Raw genomic sequence first — 21,858 nt, forward strand, 5'->3', positions numbered from 1 at the left:
ACTTCTGTTTCTTTATTGATGTTGAATAAAATGGATTACATTGAAATGGAGTTTTATTTAGGGCATAAAACCCAACAAACTCCCACTTGCACTAATATAAAACTAATCAGTACATATCAATTAATCCTAAATTCTGACGGTGCTTTTCAAATGCAGTACGACCAAGACTTTGGTGAATAAATCAGCTAAGTTGTCTTCTGTGTCTATTTTCTCAACCAGTACATCCCCTCTTGCCACATATTCTCTGATGATGTGATACTTCATTTCTATGTGTTTGCTTCTCTTATGACTTCGAGGTTCCTTGCTATTGGCTATTGCTCCATTATTATCACAAAGTAGGACCAGAGGCTTTTCCATTCCAGGCACGACACCGATACTGGTGAAGAACTTTCTTAGCCAGACAAGCTCTTTAGCAGCTTCTGCTGCAGCTATGTATTCTGCTTCCATCGTCGAGTCTGATATCGCGGTTTGTTTTGCACTTCTCCAAACCACTGCTCCACCCCCAAGAGTAAACACCATCCCAGATGTAGATTTCCTGTCTTCAAGACATGCCTGGAAATCTGAATCAGTATAGCCTATGGGACTTAAAGCACCACCCTTATAGACTAATACAAGATTTCTTGTACTCTTTAAGTATTTCAGAATATACTTAACTGCATTCCAATGTTCCTGTCCTGGATTAGACTAATACCTGCTCACGATTCCAACTGCATAGCAGATGTCAGGTCTAGTGCATAACATTGCATACATTAGACTTCCAACTACAGAAGCATAAGGAATTTTCGCCATGTCCTCTATCTCTTGAGGATCAGTAGGAGACTGTTCCTTAGATAGACGAATACCATATCTAGAAGGCATATTCGCCCCATTGGTGTTGTTCATGGAGAATCTCTCTAGAACTTTGTCAATATAGGTTGTTTGAGAGAGAGCAAGAGATCTCTTCTTCCGGTTTCTAATAATCTGAATACCAAGAACATAGGCTGCCTCACCCAAATCTTTCATATCGACTTGAGTGTTAAGTCATTCCTTGATGTTAGTCATTTTCTTGATATTGTTTCCAATAATCAGAATGTCGTCAACATAAAGGACCAGGAATACTACTACTTGGTCTTCCTTGAGTTGGTAAACACAAGGTTCATCTTCATTCTGAAGAAAGTCGTAGGTCTTGATGATTTCATCAAACCTTTTGTTCCATGAGCGAGAAGCTTGCTTAAGTCCATAGATAGACTTATTTAATTTGCAAACTTTCTTTTCCTGCCCTGGAAGAACATAGCCTTCTGGTTGCTCCATATAGATGGTTTCTTCAAGTACGCCATTAAGGAAGGCAGTCTTGACATCCATTTGCCAGATTTCATAATCAAAAGCAGCAACTATGGAGAGAAGAATTCTGATGGATTTGAGCATGGCAACAGGATTAAAAGTTTCCTCATAGTCCACACCTTCTCTTTGGGTATAACCCTTGGCTACAAGTCTAGCTTTAAAAGTTTCGACTTCGCCTCCAGCGCCTCTTTTCTTCTTGTAAACCCACTTACATCCGATTGGATGATAGTCATCAGGTGCGTCTACATATTCCCAAACTTTCTTTTTCATGGAATCCATTTCTGAATCCATGCCGACTGACCATCGTTTCCGTTGCGGACTAGCCATTGCATGTTTATAGGTTAATGGGTCGTCATCAATACCGTCACCAACGACCATATTGATTTCACCATCCAAGCCATAACGAGCTGGTTTTGTTGAAACCCTCCCACTACGACGAGGAGCGGTGATTTTCTGAACAGGAACTTTGGTAGTAGTTTTCTCAGTTGGTTCGACTGAGGGAGTGGGATTATCCTCTTCTTGAGTGGAAGAGGACGGAACATTGGAAGGAGTTATATCTGAAAGCATTTCCTCTAAAACAACTTTACTTTTCGGTTTGTTGTCTTTAATATAGTTTTCTTCAAGAAAAGTAGCATTTGTAGAAACAAACACTTTGTTATCCTTGTGACTATAAAACAGTCCACCCCTAGTCTCTTTAGAATTTCCGACAAACATGCAAACTTCAGTTCGTGATTCAAGTTTGCCTTCTTTCTTTCTCAAGACATGAGCAGGGCACCCCCAAATTCTATAGTGGCGCAAACTAGGTGTACGACCATTCCATAGTTTGACGGGTGTCTTAGGGACTGCTTTAGATGGAACAACATTTAAAATGTCATTTGCCATCTGTATAGCATATCCCCAGAAGGACGTAGACAGAGTTGAATAACTCAGCATAGACCTAACCATTTCCAAAAGAGTGTGATTTCTTCTTTCTGCAACTCCATTTTGTTGTGGAGTGCCTGGGGAAGTGTATTGGGATTCAATTCTAAGTTCAATTAAATGATCTTTGAACTGCATATCCATATATTCTTCACCCCTATCAGTTCGCAAGATCTTTAATGTTTTACCTAATTGGTTTTGAGCCAAAGCATGAAATTCTTGAAACTTTTCAAATGTTTCAGATTTCTTTTGCATTAGGTAAAGAAAACTATATCTAGAGTAATCGTCAATGAAAGTGACAAAATACTCATAACCACCTCGGGCTTTGACATTCAGGGGTCCGCAAACATCTGAATGCACTAACCCTAGGGGTTGTTTGGCACGCTCTCCCTTTGCAGAGAAAGAACGTTTGGTCATTTTTCCTTCTAGGCAGGACTCGCATACTGGCAATTCACCTAAGACGACATTTTTCAATGGACCGTCTTTGGTTAGCCTTTTGAGTCTATCAAAGCCTATATGACCTAAACGTAAATGCCATAGATAAGTTTGATCATCATTATCAATCTCTTTTCTTTTGAGGTTTCTAGGTTTAGCTACATTGAAAAGTTCACTATTTAGTGAGATTTGTGTATTTGGTCTTAAAACATAAAGCCCTTGTTCCATGGAAGCAACACATATTTGAAATCCATTACGAGAAATTGAACAATAAGAACTCGAAAAATTCAATGTATAAGATTGTGTTTGCAAACATGAGACACTAATCAAGTTTCTACTAAAGTTTGGAATAAATAAAACATTTTCTAAAATTAAAAATCTTTGCTGAAACTTGATGTGGGCTTTTCCTCTAGCTTTGACCGACACTAACTCGCCATTACCAACTTTAAGCTTTAACCCTTCTGGAAGCAGATTTTCCCAAGTTTCAAGCAACTGCAATGAAGAACATACATGGTTAGTAGACCCAGAATCAACAATCCAAGTGGATTTGTCGTTCTCTAAAACACATGATTCAAAGACAAAAGCATTACCTTCGTTTGAATTGTTTAGAAGCCGGGGACATCGTTCTTCTTGATGTCCCTTTTCATTACAATTCGAACATAGAAGATTATGTCTGATAATTGTACTTGAAGAAGCAGCTTTGCTAGAGCTTTCATGCTTAATCCTTTCCCTCTGATTAAGATTTACAAACCCAGGAGGTCCCATTGCAATCAGACTCCGTTCATGGGCTCGTAATTCTGCTTCGAGCTTGTCCATGTCGGAGGAGTTGAAATTGTTGATCATGTAAGAAACAACAAATTCATTATACTCCAGAGGAAGACTATTAAGAATGAATTGTACCCATTGTTCTCTTAATAAATCAATTCCTAGTAGATTTGCCTTTTGGAACTTCAGATTCATCATCAACAGGTGCGAGTTTATGCAACTACCAGGATGCATTTTCACACTATAGAGTTCTTTTGCTAAGATATTAACTAGGAGTGGATCGGGGTGAGGGTTATTCATATTGGCACTACAACACATCAATAAAAAAGAAGTAAGGTTTTGGGTCATAAATTCATACACATGTTCAGAAAATAACAAATAATCACATATGTTATAAAAATACTAAATCTAACATAGTTTATTTTCCAAGGTTTTCAACAAACTGATACAGTGTCCCGTTTAGGCGAGAGTCAAACCATCATCCATTGAATAGAGTTGTCAATTCATCTAAAATGATAATCATTCTAGCAACCTTTTATTCGATCAAGATTGGAATTCAGCGTTGTCCCGTTTAGGCGAGAGTCAAGGCAATTCTATCTTATGAGCTTCCACCATTGTTCCATATTTTGTAAGCCAAATATAGTCGCCACCATTAGGGTGATCCATACCATATAAAACACTTACAAAGCTACTTATCTTTCGAGATTAAACGGTGCTAACTTGCTAATGAACGTTCCTCCATTAGGAAGGATTACTCACTAAAACAAAAGCTATGTAAAACCAACAATGGAGATCGAATGTCTCTTGATTAAAGCTCATTATTTTAAAATATGTATTTTATTTAATCATTTATTCCGTATTATAATAATGAAAAATTAAAAATTAAAGTTGGTTTAAATAAAAAATCAACTTTAATTAAATTTCAATTATTATTTAAATTCGAAAATAATGGAACAATTTTGAAAATATCTTGTTTAAGTTGTTTAGAAGGATCTAAAAAATCAACTTAAATATCTTTCAAATTAGATTTAATTAAATATAAAATTAAGTTGTAACCACTTAATTTGAAAATATTCCATTTTAAGTTAATATTTGAAAAAATATCAACTTAAAAAATATCTAAAGAATCTTAATAACCAATTCCTAAAATTCCTCAACTTAATTTTGAAATTTGAAATTCAAAAGATATTCAGATTTAAGTTGATTAGTTAAAGATAACTAATTTTCAACTTAAGTAGGAATATTTAATGAAAAATTTAAATTAAACTTCAGAAAGAATCTAGTTGGTTATAATTCTATCTTTAATTAAATACAAGAAAATACATATAGTTTAACTTAGAATATAATTCATTAAACTATGTTTTTTCTTAAATTAATTCCAAATAAATGAAATTAATTATGTTGCTAATCAATTTTATTAGGTTAAACTAATTTAATTAACCTAGTACAGTTATCCAAATCAGGCAAATGGGCCTTCACAATTGGGGTAGTTCGTGTGAGGGGGAGCTGGGTTCAGTATGTCGTACCCACTTCTATGGCCCCCAACTCTCACACAAGGCCTAAAAGAGAGGAATTTAACCTTAAAATGAACAACTGTTATTAATTGAATAGGCCCAAAAACTAAATGGGCCTAAATAAAATCTATCAAAAAACTATGATATTTTATTTAGCAACAACCTATATGCATCTATAACAGAATTAAACATATAGGCTCACACAGGCACACATTTGGATGGATCCTATCATGTTGCTAGGTCATACACAGATGAAAGAAGATTGTAAAATTTACCTGTTATAAATTATTTACTTGACCTATTGACAATTGAACCATGGGTTAAAATCAGATCATTAGATCTGTCAACAAGTTAACCATGGCAATTTAGATCAAGCAATAATAAGTTTTATAAAACTTACATACAAGCTAAAATACATACTCCTGCAACAAGATGAATTGGATAGTTGGATGTAGGAATTATTTAATTTTAAATAATAATTTTCGAAAATAAATATTTAAATAATTAAAAAAAAATTCGGTATTTAAATAAAATAATTAAAAAAAATTAAAATTAAACCTACAATTTTTGAAAAATTAGGTTTCAACTACCCTAAATATCATTTCAAAAATAATTGCTAACCACCTTTTAAATTTTTAAAGTTATTTTATAAATTAAATATAAAAAAAATTCAGATTTTATAATTTAATTTAAATAAAAAATAACAAATTTAAAAGTTAGCAAAATATCTTACTTCTATTTAAAATTATATGATTATAATAATCTTATTTTAAATTTAAATAAGGTCAAATAATTTAAAAAAGAATTTAATTTAAAAAATATTTAATATCTGACCTTTAAATTTAAAAAATAAGATAAAATAATCAAATTTAAAAATAAAATATAAAATCAAGCAAAAAGATAGATTTTTACTTGTTTTCAAATTCAAATTACACTAATATCTAAAATTAAATTTAAAAAATTCAAATTAATTTATTTCTGATATTAGATTTGAAAATTGAAAAGTAAAAATCAAAATACAAAATTACACAAAAAATTGAAGTTAAATCCATGAAATAGCATGAAAAATCGAAGAAAAACGAAAAATTTGCGAGCTGTACGGACAGTATGCATTGCGTACTGTCCGCGCGCGCTAGGGAGGGTGCACGGCCGAGCAAGCTCGGCGCTGGAGGTGTCCAGCATGATTTTCGCGCGCGGAATGGGGTTTCAGACACCCCATGCGCGTGTTGCTTCGGACAAAACTTGTCCTAACACGCGTCTGGCCGAGGAAATAGGCCATCCGCGCGCACGTGTGTTAGGTGATCACTCTGATATTTTTCGAAACTTCAAAAAATCATAACTAATTCAAATTAAATCGAAATTGAGTTCTGTAAAAAAGTAAATTGCTTAATTTTTTCTAAACTATCCAATAAAAATAATTCCAGAAACAGATATTCAATTATTTTTCACAAAAATTCACAAACATCAATCAATCATCATACAACACACAAAACAACATGATACCATCCAAAACACAAACAAATCGTTTTAAGTCCAAATTTCTTGCAAGCAAATCAATAACCATGGCTCTGAGGCCAGTTGTTGGAAATTATTTTACCAGAATCTTAGATCTACTCACAAGTATGTTGATTAACACCCTAAATATGAACTTCTAAAACGATTATAAAATAAACACATATAAAGTATGAGAAACCTTACATTGGGTGCAGCAGAATAAAATGTCTCCTTCCGTTCAGATCTCTAACCCTTGTATCCTTTCTGTCGCAGAGTATTATCAAGATCTGAACCTGGATCTCTTTCTCTCCTTTCTTTAGTGCTGAATCTCCTTCTTGTTGAATGTCTTTCTTCACAATCTTCCTCACTATGATTGAGGTATCACTTGCTGTGTGTGGGCACTACTCTATCACTAAGACGTTCGAAATTATTCAAGGAAGAAGAGGGTATAGGTGGCGGCTAGGTTAGAGAGAGAAGGCTCAGGTTTTTCTCTGAAGAAAACAAGATGTGAAAGTTAAGTGTAAATTTCCTGAAGCCTTCACTATCTATTTATAGCATTACACATAGGGTTAGGTTTGAATTATTTGGCATTAAAATAATAAAAATATCAGATGATAATGCCTATAAAAGTGGCCGGCCATGGCTATATGGATTTGGGCCTCACTTTTTGTAATTTTGCAGTTTTATCATTTCTGCATCTCATTTTCTCAAAAACGCCAATTTTCAAATTCAACAATTTAAATGCCAATTCTAACTATTTAATAACTATAAGTAATTATTAAATAATATTGTCATTTATCATATTTATTAATTGAACCATACAAAGTATCTTAATTAACAAATATGCCCTAAAAACTCTTTCTTTACAATTTCGCCCTTACTTAGTGAAAAATTCACAAATAGACATAGTCTAAATTGAGAATTATAATTGATTAATCAAAACCAATTAAATGAGTCTTACAAGTAATATTATCTCAACTAGTGGGGGGACCATGGGTCTATATAACCGAGCTTCCAATAAGCAGATCAAGAATTTATAACCTAAATTCACTGACTTGTTAATTCTTCGTTGAATCCACGCATAGAACTTAGAATTGCACTCTCAGTATATAGAACGCTCTATATGTTCCACCATATAGACGCGTCATTAGTTATCCATTGTTATAATCCTAATTTGATCAATGATCCTCTATATGAATGATCTACACTGTAAAGGGATTAAATTACCGTGACACCCTACAATGTATTTTATCCTTAAAACACTTAACCCCGTATAAATGATATTTCAGCTATGTGAAATGAGTACTCCACCATTTATTTTCGTTTGGTCAAGCTCGAAGGAAATCATCCTTTACTCTCTATTCGCCAGATAGAAGCTATAGATTCCATATTTATGTTAGCGCTCCCACTCAATTGCATTATCGTGTTCCCAAAATGTACGTATCACCCTGACCCAAAAGTAGGCTTAACTAACAAATCAAATAACATGAATAACACTCTTGAGATTGAGCCTAATCATATCAGGATTTAGATCATTTGATCTAGGATCAACTAGGCGATATTGACTTGAATAGATATTACGGTAAGTTTGATAAATCTATGTCAAAGTTCAATATCGGTCCCTTCCGATGCATACTCTATGCACCCAACTTGAGCTTTACTTTAACCAATGCTTTGGAAAGAACATAACATTATACCAAATGCAAGTAAACTCTGTTGTAGATTATCATATCAGTAAAACCATGTGTCTGATAAATCTAGGAATCTTTATTCACATAGTCATGTTTACTTTCCAATGTATTGACAACACAATAAACAGGATCAAGTATGTGAAAAGGGTTTTAGATGAATTTATAAATCAAATAGACAAGCAATTGATAAGATGAACCAAAACATACACAAATGAATGAAAAATACTTTTGTTTCTTTATTGATGTTGAATAAAATGGATTATATTGAAATAGAGTTTTATTTAGGGCATAAAACCCAACAGGAGAGGCACTCAAAGAGAGCGAGTGGAGCAACTAATTCTGTTAAGAGGTATTTTTTTTCTTTTTCTCAGCAATATAAATACTCTTATTGTAATAATTTTGGGAATTATTGGAATGAATTTGTAAGTTTTTACTTAAGGAGACTGGTCTTGTCTCTAAAAAGACTTTTTAATCCATCACATGTTTTTTTTAACCCTTTTGATATTTGATATCTTGCAGATTGTTATGAGATTGAGATTGAATGTTATTATGAGTTTATGATTGATAATTTGTAATAGTTGTAGTGGTTGTGGATTTTGGGGAGTTGTTTTGATTTTTTTTTAGTTTTGTTTTGTTTGTGAATGGATTTGAGTGAGAAATGTATTTCGTGAGGGGGTGGTGATGGTAGTGTTGCTATGAAGAAGAAGCAGATGAAAAAAAAAACATGGATAAGAAGGAAGAAGAAAAATGAGAAAGAAAAAAATGTTTATTTACTTTTATTTATAAAATAATTTATTTTTATTGTTAAATTAGTTATTTCAATTTTTTTTTACATAATTAAATTAGTTATTCTAATAAAATTGTGCCACGTGTACGTCGTGTACACGTGGACAATCTACCTTGACAACTAACAACTAAAATTAGATGGAAATAGCAAATTGCTAATAGAATTATACAAAAATTTGAGTTTTAAAGATTAAGGAATTTTACCGCTAAAATTTGAGTTTTAAAGATTAATAATTAGCGAGGTAGAAATTTTAAGAATTTTACCATAATTTACTCGCAGTTTTAATGTCTAATTTTAAATATTTTATACAATTTAATTATGTTATTTGTTCAAATTTATTTTTCAGTTTTTAATATTTAAAATATATGACATGACAGCATTACCCTTGATTTATTAACAAATCCAAAATGAGAATATGTTAGTGTACGACTGTGCAGAAATGATCCAATCCAATGATAAACCGACCGCCAAAATTGGATATCCAATTATGATTGGATTGGATCAGATGATATTTTTGAAAATCTAATATTGGATCGGTCGGTTCTTGGATGACATGTAAATCCAATAGATCCAACGGACTGTTCCAATCCAATAGTTATCCAATACCATCTAATATTAAAATAAATATATTATAAATTTATAATATTAAATATATTATATTTTAAAAACCAAAATAAAAAAAAAATAAAAAATAAAACATCACATCATTCACGCATGCATCGGGATTGAATTTCAATTTCAATTTCAAACCCCTCTCTTCATATATTATATAATTTATATTTATTTTATTACATATATAAAAAAATATTAATTTATAATTTGATTATCTTGTTTACTTAATCAGCTGTTTGGTATACATGTTTGGTTACTCAGGATTGGGAATTTAAAGCCCAACCCATGTTTGGTATTACATTTTTATTATGGGGTAAGTTGAAAAATGCCTCTTTTATTAATCAATTAACTAAATTTGCCTCTAATTTTATATTTATTTGAAACATACCTCTTTTTATATGTATTGTACCCAAAATACCCTGACATAAGAGAGTCACATGGAGAGTATCTTAAAGTGACAAGGGCAAAATTGGTACAATGTTTAAAAAAAGAGGTAAAAATGATAGACTTTAAAAAAAAGGGTAAAAATGAAAGAGGACAATATGAAAAGGGTATAGAGTGTAATTTCCTCATTTGAGGAAATTACACTCTATACTCTTTTTATATTATCCTCTTTTATTTTTATCTTCTTTTTTAAAATCTATCATTTTTACCTCTTTTTTTAAACATTGTACCAATTTTACCCCTGTCACTTCAAGATACTCTCCATGTGATTCTCTTCTCTTATGTAAGGGTATTTTAGGTACAATACATATAAAAGAGGTATGTTTCAAATAAATATTAAATTAGAGGTAAATTTGATTAATTGATGAATAAAAGAGGCATTTTTCAACTTACCCCATTTTATTTTGTAGCTGGGCCTGGGGATTCATTTTACTATGGGCTCAACATGGGCTCAACATTGAGGTAATATCCACCTCTAGTCTTGATAACACAAGAGTTTTCTCAGGAAAGCTCACCCGACTGGAAGAACAACCAAGCCTAGCCGTCTCTGCTCTTCATCTCCTTCCTTCCATCAACCAATTCTTGCTAAATCAGGTATTTCTCTCTCTCTCTCTCTCTCTCTCTCTCTCTCTCTCTCTCTCTCTCATTTTCTGGTTGGGGACGAGGGTTTTGGGAAGTGAAAGATTCTAGATGAGATGCTTTTGTTGATTGTTTCATTGAATTGTGATGGTACAATTGTTTATTGAATTGAATCTAAGATTTGTTTTGTGGAATATATTTGTGTTTGTGTGAATTTCATCAGCCCCTTTCTCTCTCTATCGTATTCTCTCTCTCACTTCATCCATCTTTGCTGCCCAGCTATTTGACGAAGGCGACGGTGACTCGCTCGCTGCCCAGCGAATCGGTGGACGACGACCGTGACTCGCTCGCTGCCCAACTCAGGTTTTTAACTTTCTCTTATTTTTCATTTTTCATACTTAAACTTAACAATAATGGGTTTCTCTCTCATTTTTCACACATCTGCTCTGCTACCTGTACCGCATACGGTAGTTGTACCGCAAATATAACAAATATAACTAAGAATTTACTATGAGTTAACTTACACCAAATATAGGATTGTTGAAGATTACAACGTGTTTTTATTTATGGGATTAGGGAATAGGAATAAGGAATGAGTTTTATTATCTAACGGAGACATATCTTCTTCCTCGCAAACGACAGCAAGCAACTCAGGTATTTTAATTTTTTCTTTTTCATTTTTCATAGTTAAGCCCAAAAATCAGGACTTAATTAGTTCATTTTTATCCCTTAAGCTGTCTAATTAACTTGGTCAAAAGATGTGACCAATAATAGTTAATTTGATGAGCTGAAAAATCAGGATACATATTTGATTGTAAATATATTTTTTGTAGCACTCACTCACTCATATCAATCTCAAAATTAATGGCTATAATTAGTTTCTTTAAATTCAAGCTTGTTCAGTTTTTATCATATTTATTAATGAATGATATTTTAATGAATGTATTTTCTTCTATGCTCTAGAATTTAAGAAGTTATTACAAAATACACAATGATTTATGCTGTACCAGAGAGGAGCATGTAGGACCTGTAGCATTTGATAAATTGTTGTTTTTTTCACAAACCTCATAATATGTTTTTGGCTTCCATGATATTATATAAGAAAAGAAAAAATTGTAGAAAATTTATTAGGGTTTCATTAGGTGGATTTGTCAGAATGCATTAATAGGGACAAGTTGTTTTGTGAGGAGCACTAATCCACGAAACATCATACATTAAATTTGAATGAATTAGTGTTAAAGTTAAGTGTTTTCTTTAGTTTTTTGTATTATATATATATATATATATAAATGTATCATATTTCTATTCTCCAGAGAGTGTGATTTTGAACTAATATATTAGCTCTTTAGGTAAAAAATCAAGTTCTACTCTTGGATTGGATTGGATGGATCCAATCAATCCAATTAATATTGCATTAAAAATATTGGATGGATCCAATCTAATCTAAAAAATATTGGATCAAAAGTATTGGATGGATCCGATCCAATCCAATGTTTCATTGGATCGGTTCGGTTCGGTTGAGCCTAAAGTATTGGATTGGATCGGTTGGAGAAATCCAACATCCAATGTGTAATTGGATTGGATCTGGATGGGTCCAAAAACATTGGATGTGATCCAATGAACAGCCCTAGTAATAATCATACAAGATATTGTTCTAGTGGAGATGGTTCCGATATTTTGTTCTCAATCTTTTTCCATTTGAAATGAAAGAAACTTTTATGTTTTTGTGATTTTGGTTCAATGGGATTACTGGTTCTTTCATGCGAATAACATGGTATTGGTTCCTTGTGACATGGCTAATAATAGTTCGTAAATAGATATTATTGTGGGATTTTTTTATTTTGTTTTCTTTTAGTACTACGGGGTTCTGAGAAATAACGGTATTGGTTTTGACTAAGTGTTGGGTGACATTGACAAACTTCTCTCCAAATAAAATTTAATTTATGGTGTTTCTAAGCAACTTAAAGTGGAAATATTCTCATAGTGACAAATAAGTTACTTTGCATTCAATGTGGAGCAATGCTGCGTTGTTGTTGATTGGATAGATACTTTATAGTTGTTTCAAATTTGATTTGGCATTGTAATAGAAGCAAAAAAGGCAATGCTTCGTTGAAAGTAATGAGCTGTTTAGAGAAGTTTTGAACCAAAATGGAAAATACTTCATTGAATAACTACCAACTAATAACCTATTTAGAGAAGATGTGAACAGTTATGCTTTATTCTTTTGCATCTGCATTGTTGTTAGTATTTGACAGCATCTTTAAAACTAAGTTTTTAATAGTATTTTGTTAAACCACAAGAAATTCTGTTAGATAGGTATTTATTATATAGGTAAGATAAGATGTGTGTGTGCGACGACTAAAATTAGTGATTAGCCAACAGAGATTGTTAGGTTATGAATTATGATTATGTTTTGAGATTTAATTTATCTTTATTGCAATAGTTGATATTAGTTTTAATTAATATATTTTTTTTTTTTGTATTTTGAATCTATTGTAGAATTTTAAAAAGGATATTAGATTTTTTTTTTCAAATGGAAAAGATATTAGATTTAAGAGTCACTGTATTATAATTTTGATGTCAATATTTAAAATGTATTGTATTTAAAATTAGTGTGTCAAAGATATAGAATCAACTAAGTCCAACTTTACTAAGAATTTACTATGAGTTAACTTACACCAAATATAGAATTGTTGAAGATTACAACGTGTTTTTATTTATGGGATTAGGGAATAGGAATAAGGAATGAGTTTGATTATCTTTTTTACTTTTATGGGCTGTTTGGTATACATGTTTACTTAATTTAAAGCCCAACCGAACCCATGTTTGGTATTACATTTTTATTTTTGTAGCTGGGTCTGGGGAGTCATTTTACTATGGGCTCAACATGGGCTCAACATTGAGGTAATATCCACCTCTCCTCTTGATAACATAACAGTTTCATTTCTCAGGAAAGCTCACCCGACAGGAAGAACAACCAAGCCTAGCCGCCTCTGCTCTTCATCTCCTTCCTTCCATCAACCAATTCTTGCTAAATCAGGTATTTCTCTCTCTCTCTCTCTCTCTCTCTCTCTCTCTCTCTCTCTCATTTTCTGGTTGGGGACGAGGGTTTTGGAAAGTGAAAGATTCTAGATGAGATGCTTTTGTTGATTGTTTCATTGAATTGTGATGGTATAATTGTTTATTGAATTGACTCTGAGATTTGTTTTGTGGAATATATTTGTGCTTGTGTGAATTTCATGAATTGAATTGTTATGCTTAGATTTAATGATCATTTTGTAGATGGTGACCTATAAACCCTTCAATCTCAGTTATTTAAAAATCTACTTTTATTTTATTTAAGTTTACAATTAAACATATAAAGCTGAGATTATGTTCATTCTGCTCTGTTTCTCTAAAATGAAAAAAAGCTTTTGCTCTCTTTTATGTTCTTTGTTTGTTTGGTTTGTATTTGGATTCAGTTCTTGCTCGAGTTGAAATTACAGCCTAACCTTCAAGCAGAGCAGGGGTTGGGGGCAATGATATGTTTCATTGATATTTATGGTGATTTCAAGTTTTGAGCCAAGACATAATACATGGTTTTTACTTTGATTTTGTTTTCTACATTGTAAAATACAATTGATTTACCGTAGTACTATCACCAGTGCTCAGTTTTCATACTCATACGTGAAATGATATCTTGATAAATGAGGGTCTCTTCTATTTTGTGTATTTTTTTTACTACAATATCTTTCCAGCACTATTCAGTGTAAGCCACTAATGATGGCAATTTCCTTGTTTAAAGGATACCTTAATTTTATCTCGGGTTTGGGGTTTCCTCCAAATTTGGAGGTCAGATATTTTTATGTCCTCAATGATGGACTAATTTAATGTTGGATGTTAAGCTAACATACATACTGGAAGATAATTTCTGGCTAAGGTATAGTGTTTAAAATTAAGCATTTTGTGCCTTACTCATGCTTTATTTGCTTATCTGGAATGTGGTCAATTTGGAGTGGGGCTAAATCGGTTCCTTTTTGTATAGATATTGCAGTTGTATATAAGTTCGAATTTCTTCTGTTTCTGAATATAACAGATATAATGGATCATTGTATGATTCACTGTAGGCTTTTCATCTTTGTAAGATCCACATTTCTTCTTCTTTCTAGTACTTACTCAGTGCCCTCTTTCTTTTCACTTGTGTTCTTCTATTTAATAAGTACATCACCCTTTTACTCATCTTTATCACTCACTCTTTTACTCATCTTTATCACTCATTCTTTTAATTATCTTTTTGCTTGACTATGATACAAATAAGAAACCTATCTCATTTATTGATAGAAAAGAAAAACGTCATTCTCTTTAATTGAAAATTTTATTTCCCTAAAAGAATTTAAACTTGTTTACTCTAAACTGTAGCTTTTAAGGAAGTTGCTGTAACTTTGAGTTTTAACATAATTAGAAATGTTTGGTCTAGTCAAGTATGCAAACAAAATTGATCGTTTGTTTATGAGATTTTTATTGATGAGTGTAATTTCTTTAAATGTATTTTTTTTTTTTTGTGATTTTTCTTTTTTACATACTTTTTACTCTACATAGTTGGTAATGCATATAAGTGAGTTACTATTTCAAAACTTGATGCAGATATGACTCATCTTCCATTGGTTGCAAAGAAAAAAAGATTTGTAGCAATTTTACTTCAATATATGGAGATGTTAAATAAGATGACACTTCTTTTCATACTCTAAATAATTATTATTTGTTGTAAGAGACATATAAGTAGAAATATGTTTCTTGAAAGTTCTTTCTGTAGGCACCAATTACGTCAACTAAATCTTTTTAGAATGATACATGCTAGTGACTTAGCTTGTATAGAAAATACTCGTATGGATAGGAAAACATTTGGTATTTTGTGTCACCAACTTAGAACTATTGGGGGTTTGAAGGGAGCAAAGAATATGGATGTTGAAGAAATGGTTGCTATATTTTTACATGTTATATCTCATATACCATACAACAAAATATATATACTTACAATAAAAAATAAAACAAAATAATATAATATTATTATAAAAAAATTGTATATACCATATTAATAAAATTATATACAACCATAAAATAATTATACCATACTTATAAAATTATATATTATCTTTATATATAATTAAGTAAAAGTTAAACATGCATGATCTAAAATAAAATAATATACTATACAATAAAACTTATTTTGGGCCCCCGGAAAGTGTGGGCCCTAGGCACAGGCCTAGCCCGCCTATGCCTAGGGCCGACCCTGGTTATTGTAGAGACCGTATTTTTTTTAAAAAAAAATTGAGTTTTCCTTTTCTATTTAATTTTTTATATGAGAGTAAAAAAGTAAAGTTTTTCCTAAATAAAGCTATATGAGAAAAAATACCTTAATATTAATATTTAATATTGTTCGAATCAAACTCAAAGTGTTTTAAGTTAGTTCAAGTCCTCATTCAACACCTCAATTTTGTTGTATCCGCCAGATCTCCAAACCCTAGTTCCCATGTCGACCAGAAAGAAGCAATCAGAGGGTATTGCTATGCTCTCCATGTACAACGACGAGGATGAGGATGATGAGATGGAGGATGTCGAGGAAGATGAAAGCAATCAAGAACAACAACGAGAATCGCTTCAAGACAACGATGATAAAGACCCAAGAGATGTTGCTGAAGATGCTTTTATGGTGGATAATGATAGAACAGTGGCTGGTGATTCTGGTAATGATGATAATACACCGCAAGATGTTAATGATGAGAATTATACTCCCAGTAAAAATCAGTTTCGTCCCTCCACACCACAGCAAGCTCAAGTTTCGTTTACCTCGCCCCCGCCACCACATCAGCACCAGCCGCATAATAGAAGGGGAAAGCTTGCGATTGTCGATTACGGTCACGATGAAGTTGCAATGTCTCCAGAAGCTGAGGTATTTTCTTTTTCTTGTCACTTTTATGTAATGATGGGAAATTTGATGGGTTGCCTATAAATTTTGTAATAATGAACGTTTTGTTCCCCATTTTTGTTTGGGATTTTGGTTGGGTCAAAACTAGGGACATTTGTGCGTTTAAGGTCAGTTAGGCAAAGGAGTTGGTTTGTTTTGTTTATTAATTATCTGAAACATTTTGCAGTATTTATCATATACTTATGCTTTTGCAATTGGCATTCACTCAGTGGGCAATTTGAATCAATTGGTGTGGATACTTACATGAGTTTTCTACGTTAGGATGATAATCGTGATTTGTAGTAGCTTATGATCCACTGCCTTATGTTGAAGTGGGTGAATGTGATTGAGGGATATCGAAACCCGTGTAAGTTTGTGAGCTAAATATTTATTTTTTGTCAGGAGTTTGTGAGCTAAATATAAATCTATAAATGTGGAATAAACTACCAAAGGGATCAAAAACGTAGTATTTCCCTAAGAAACTCAATGCACATGAATCTGTAAGTTTGTGAACTAAATATTTATTTTTTGTCAGGAGTTTGTGAGCTAAATATGAAGCTATAAATGTGGAATAAACTACTAAAGGGATCAAAAACATAGTATTTCCCTAAGAAACTCAATGCACATGCACTTGTTTCACTCTCTCTTTGGCACTTCGAAGCTCACTCTCTATTGATGGTGTAAACTGAAGGGAATTAGATGAGTGAGCTTGGGGACCAATTGAGCTATTTATAGCAGAGGCTCTTCTTTTAAGCCTTGGTGCACGTTGCTGCCTTTGTTTGGTCTGTTGCATGACTGAGCAACATAGATGCATGGCCAAACTTACAAAGTTTCTGCTGCTGGTTGTTGAATGCTGTTAGTGTTATACTTATTTTGATTTTGGTGCTGATTGATTGCAGGAGGGGGAAATAGAAGTAAGTGATCGTGTCATGTATGGTACAAATATACAATCTGTAAATGGTACGAATTTTCTATCACTTAGTGTGGGTTATGTGGTTTGATATCTATTTTTTATTCACATTGTTGCCTTTCTTTCCTTATGCATTTTTTCTGCAATTTGTTACTTGTGAGGGTTATTTGTTCTGGTCCTTTTGCTGAGGTTGTATTTATAATTCACATGTTTCTATACCACTATTCAAGTTTGGAATCTTTATCATGTCACATGTTGTGCTTGGTAGTTATATCTGGCTGAGCTTGTAATAATATTGAGAATGAGTTAGGTTTCCTTAGAAGCAATGGGTCTTAGTTTTTTTTGACTGGAAAATATTAACTTTATTAACCAACAAATTCAGTTTCCAAACAAGGTAACAAATCAGTAGGAACAGACTCCATACTGAAGGTACGATCAGGATACAAAATAGCTGACCTAGCAAAGCTATGGGCCACTACATTAGCAGATCGTTTAATAAGCTACAAACTAAAAAAGATTTTATAAAGTAAGCTCATGAACATTATGTAGTAGTAGGGATTCCATCAGTGGTGGCTTTAGGAGAAGCATTTCCTTTTATATGGTTTTTATGTACAGAAAGTATTATATTAGTTCACTATATATGTGAAAAATGTTAGATATCTGCTTGATTTTATTTACACTCCTAATTTGCTTTCATGCTCTTGTAATTCTTCTATAAAATATATCCTGATGAGGGCATATCTCTTCTTCTTGTTTCTGTGATACTATAAGGTGCTTGCAAAAAATTAAGATCGTAAGGGAATTATAAAAAAAAAACATAGAAAGATGAAGGCAATATGAAATTCTTTGTATGTGTGTATGTATTTTCTTTTGGTTGTTGACTCATTTTTAAAGAATAAAATGATATTTTCTATTACAGCTAATGTTGTGGTTGTGGGCTATTCCACATTTATCTTCAATATGTGAGTCTAATCAGCTAAAATTGTTTGTTGTAGGTGATTTCCATGATAGAACACCTCCTGGAACAGTTCAAATTCCAACACCTAGTAATCAAGCAACTCCTCAATTATCAGATCCATCACAATCTGATAAAATGAATTATGCAATGCATGATTCAGAAGTTGGAGGTGCTACGGAGTCTATGGTAGAAGAACATAAGGAGGTTGATCCATTAGATAAGTTCCTTCCACCACCACCAAAAGAAAAATGCTCAGAGGAGTTGCAGGTAAAGTTCCTTCTTCCAGAGCTTTTGGTTCCTAAATTGCACTTATTGAATTTAAGTTTTCTTTCATTTTCTCTAAGAGTTCATATCTATGTTTTTTTTTGGTGTTGTGATACTCCAGTTTTTGTTGAGATTGTGTTTTGTTGTTAGTATTTTTGCAGTATAATTTGTTGTTAGACTGGGAAATAAGAAATTCTCATCTTAATGCATTACCTGATAAGTGTGACCTGTATATACTTCTTGGAACAGCATTACTCAATTAATTGCAAAAATTGTTAATCTTTGTTAAAATCAGTAGTTTTTTATATTAGGGTAAATAGTTGCATAAGTACTCAAAGTTTTGAGTTTGTAAGCGCAATTATATTTTTTAGCGACATAAGTACCTAATTTTGTAAAACTATAATTTTTCTTCAGTTTCATCAGTATTGATTCTGTTATTGTCTTAAATTGGACACATATAAGCGTATTTGGTTTGGACGGAAACATGTAGTATCAATTACTTCAATTTTTTTTTAATAAATTCAAAACAGAGTCCTAAACGAAATTGAAAGAATATTATAGTTTTACAAACAATGGATACTTATGCCCTCAAAAAATCGTGGTTTTATGCAGCTTGCCACTATTTACCTTTATTTTTTTTTTATGTATTTCCATATTGCTATTCTAATGTTGCTGCTTTTAAGTTACAATTTTCCTTTTGCTACAGTGTTCGTCTTTTTGACTAAAATTAAATTCGTAACCTCCAGTGTAGGCTGAAATTTTAATTTGCCCAATTATTGTGTGAAGGAGTAAGTATTTATCTTTTTTTCTTCCAGATTTCTCTCTCTCTCTCTCTCTCTCTGGTTGCTGCTTATATATGGTGCTCTAGAAATTATGTTCTTTTGACGCTTTTCTCTGAAATTATTGCAGAGAAAAATAAATAAATTTCTTGAATATAAGAAAGCTGGGAAAAGCTTCAACGCAGAAGTGCGCAATAGGAAGGACTATCGGAATCCAGACTTCCTGCTGCATGCAGTGAGATATCAAGATATTGACCAGATAGGATCTTGCTTCAGTAAAGAAGTATTTGACCCTCATGGATATGACAAAAGCGACTACTACGATGAGATAGGTCTGTACAATCCTTATAACAGCTGTCTGCATGAGAATGCCTGTCTGGATATGTATGTGTTGCATGGTGTCCTTTATTCTTCTATGATGTAACTACTGCCTTCGTATGATCTTTCTTGAGCTATATTTTAATTTCCACTTAATTATATCTTGATAGTTAATTTTCTAGAATACAATGGCTTCTTTTAATATTTTCTTTTAAGAAAAAAGAGGCAGGACCTGTTTAGTATGTGGATCAAATATTTTAGAAGCTGTTTGCTGGTTTTGCAAATATCTATTTCGTATGCATCAGTCATTTCTTTATTCCCTAAGATGTCAGAGTGGATAATCTTTTAGTTTTCTAGTGTAGCAATTGGTGGTGGAAACTGCTGTGATACATACCCTACGTTTTTCTTTTAAATTATGAAATTCAGCCACATCTTATATTTTATGTTCTGGATGTTACATTTGAAATTTCTGTTCTATTAGCCTAATCTAGATCTGTTGCTTATAATGGATGGCTTACAATGCAGAGGCTGATATAAGGCGTGAGATGGATAGGAAGGAGCAAGAGCGGAAAAAGAATCAAAAGGTTGAATTTCTTTCAGGAGGCACTCAACCTGGAATTATTTCTAGTGCAGCCAAAATTAACTTGCCTGTTCCAGGTTTGAGAAGTACTTGGCTTTTAACTTTCATTATAGTATGATTTTTTAATACATCCAAATTCAGAATTTCTTCTCTAAGGCACCAATTTAGATTTTTAGTAAGTGAATATGTTCTTAACTTGAGCTATTTTCTTTAGGTGTTCCACCGGTTGCTGGTTCTGGGCTGTTTTCTGCAATGCCATCTGCTGATGCCGTTCCCCGGGATGGTAGACAGAACAAGAAGTCAAAGTGGGATAAGGTTTGTTTCTAATTCATGCATATAGGGTAGTTATGTTCACTCGTAAAAGAGATGATGACACTGTTTCATTTTTTTTTTTTAATTTTTTTCCCCTTTTCCAGATAGATGGTGACAGAAGAAATCCTCTCCCTTCAGTAGTGCAAGATTCTTTATCCACTGTCGGAGCTCAGGCAACAATTTTATCAGCTGTTAATGCAGGCACTGGATATATGGCTTTCGCGTAAGTTTATGAAATACTGCGGAAGGTCTAGCGATCTGTTTATCTTAGAACATTTTCCGTTATTTTGGTTTGCTATTTGGATTTAATTGCAAATGTGGTGTTCCTTACAAAATTTGCTATAAAAACTTCTCTGAAATCAAACTCCTACGCGGACTTCCCAGATATGCATTTTAAATTTTTACCACATTGAAACTTGATGATATACCCAAATTATGCTTTTGTTCTGTCTTCAAATCAAAGGTTGACTTTTAACAGCTATGGTGTTTCTTCTACTGTTTATCCATAACAGTAATGCTAGACACACGCGCACACACCCTCAAATTGTACACTTTGGTTTAATTTTTGACACTCTTTATTTCATTGGTTATACCTTGTCGACATTTATTGAAGATGTTGAAATATTATGGTCTAATTTTTAATTACTGTGTTGTGCTTTGCAGGCAGCAAAAACGGCGAGAAGCAGAAGAGAGAAGATCCACTGATAGGAAGTTGGAGAGAAGATCTTGATTTTATCTTAATATATTGTGTTTCTCCAATATTTAATGATAAACAGAGATAATACACATCCAATTTTTGAAATCTAAAGAGGGGATAAAAGGATAATGTATATTGTTAGAATGAAAATTTACTTCTTCACCTTGTCATAACTCGGTTATCATTGTCTCCCATGAAAAATTTGTCAAACTAACCATTTGAAATACTAAAATTTGCAAAATAACTTTATTTAATTTACTCTATGCAATCATGATGATCGTATAGTGTAAATTCATAGTCGTTTTGCGACTATAATGGTCATTTATAGTCGCACAGTGTAATTTTGCGACCATAAGTTATTTTGCTAATAAAAATTTTCATAAAGATTATTTTTACAAAACACACGGCTCCCATTCTATTGCTTGTTTTTTTTTTTTAACAAAATTTCTGGAACAAAATTCTATTGCTTCATTCCAAAAGGCACAACACTAAAATGAACTAGACTGATGCTAAATTGAGTTGCCAAAAAGTGCTACT

General features: G+C 32.5%; 1 protein-coding gene across 14 annotated transcripts; it reads left to right on the forward strand.

The window, feature by feature from the left end:
* The first annotated feature begins 10,411 nt into the window (after nt 1-10,411).
* Nucleotides 10,412-21,494, forward strand: LOC115709640 (uncharacterized). Of its 14 annotated transcripts, none has more exons than XM_061112040.1 (12): nt 10,432-10,574; nt 10,783-10,922; nt 11,136-11,213; nt 13,511-13,599; nt 16,049-16,488; nt 17,403-17,463; nt 18,409-18,638; nt 19,545-19,746; nt 20,258-20,398; nt 20,527-20,627; nt 20,729-20,847; nt 21,288-21,494. In XM_061112040.1, exons 5-12 carry the CDS (start codon nt 16,069-16,071, stop codon nt 21,352-21,354), a joined length of 1,341 nt encoding a protein of 446 aa, XP_060968023.1. In that variant the 5' UTR covers nt 10,432-10,574; nt 10,783-10,922; nt 11,136-11,213; nt 13,511-13,599; nt 16,049-16,068; the 3' UTR covers nt 21,355-21,494. The 14 variants fall into 14 exon arrangements, 12 of the variants coding, with proteins under 12 accessions (XP_030493650.2, XP_030493654.2, XP_060968023.1 ...); XM_030637792.2 differs by having other exon boundaries at nt 10,839-10,922; XM_061112046.1 differs by having other exon boundaries at nt 10,839-10,922; nt 20,258-20,389.
* The last annotated feature ends 364 nt before the right edge of the window (nt 21,495-21,858 follow it).

Source organism: Cannabis sativa, chromosome 3, assembly GCF_029168945.1.
Source record: "Cannabis sativa cultivar Pink pepper isolate KNU-18-1 chromosome 3, ASM2916894v1, whole genome shotgun sequence".
Classification (NCBI taxonomy): Eukaryota; Viridiplantae; Streptophyta; class Magnoliopsida; order Rosales; family Cannabaceae; genus Cannabis; species Cannabis sativa.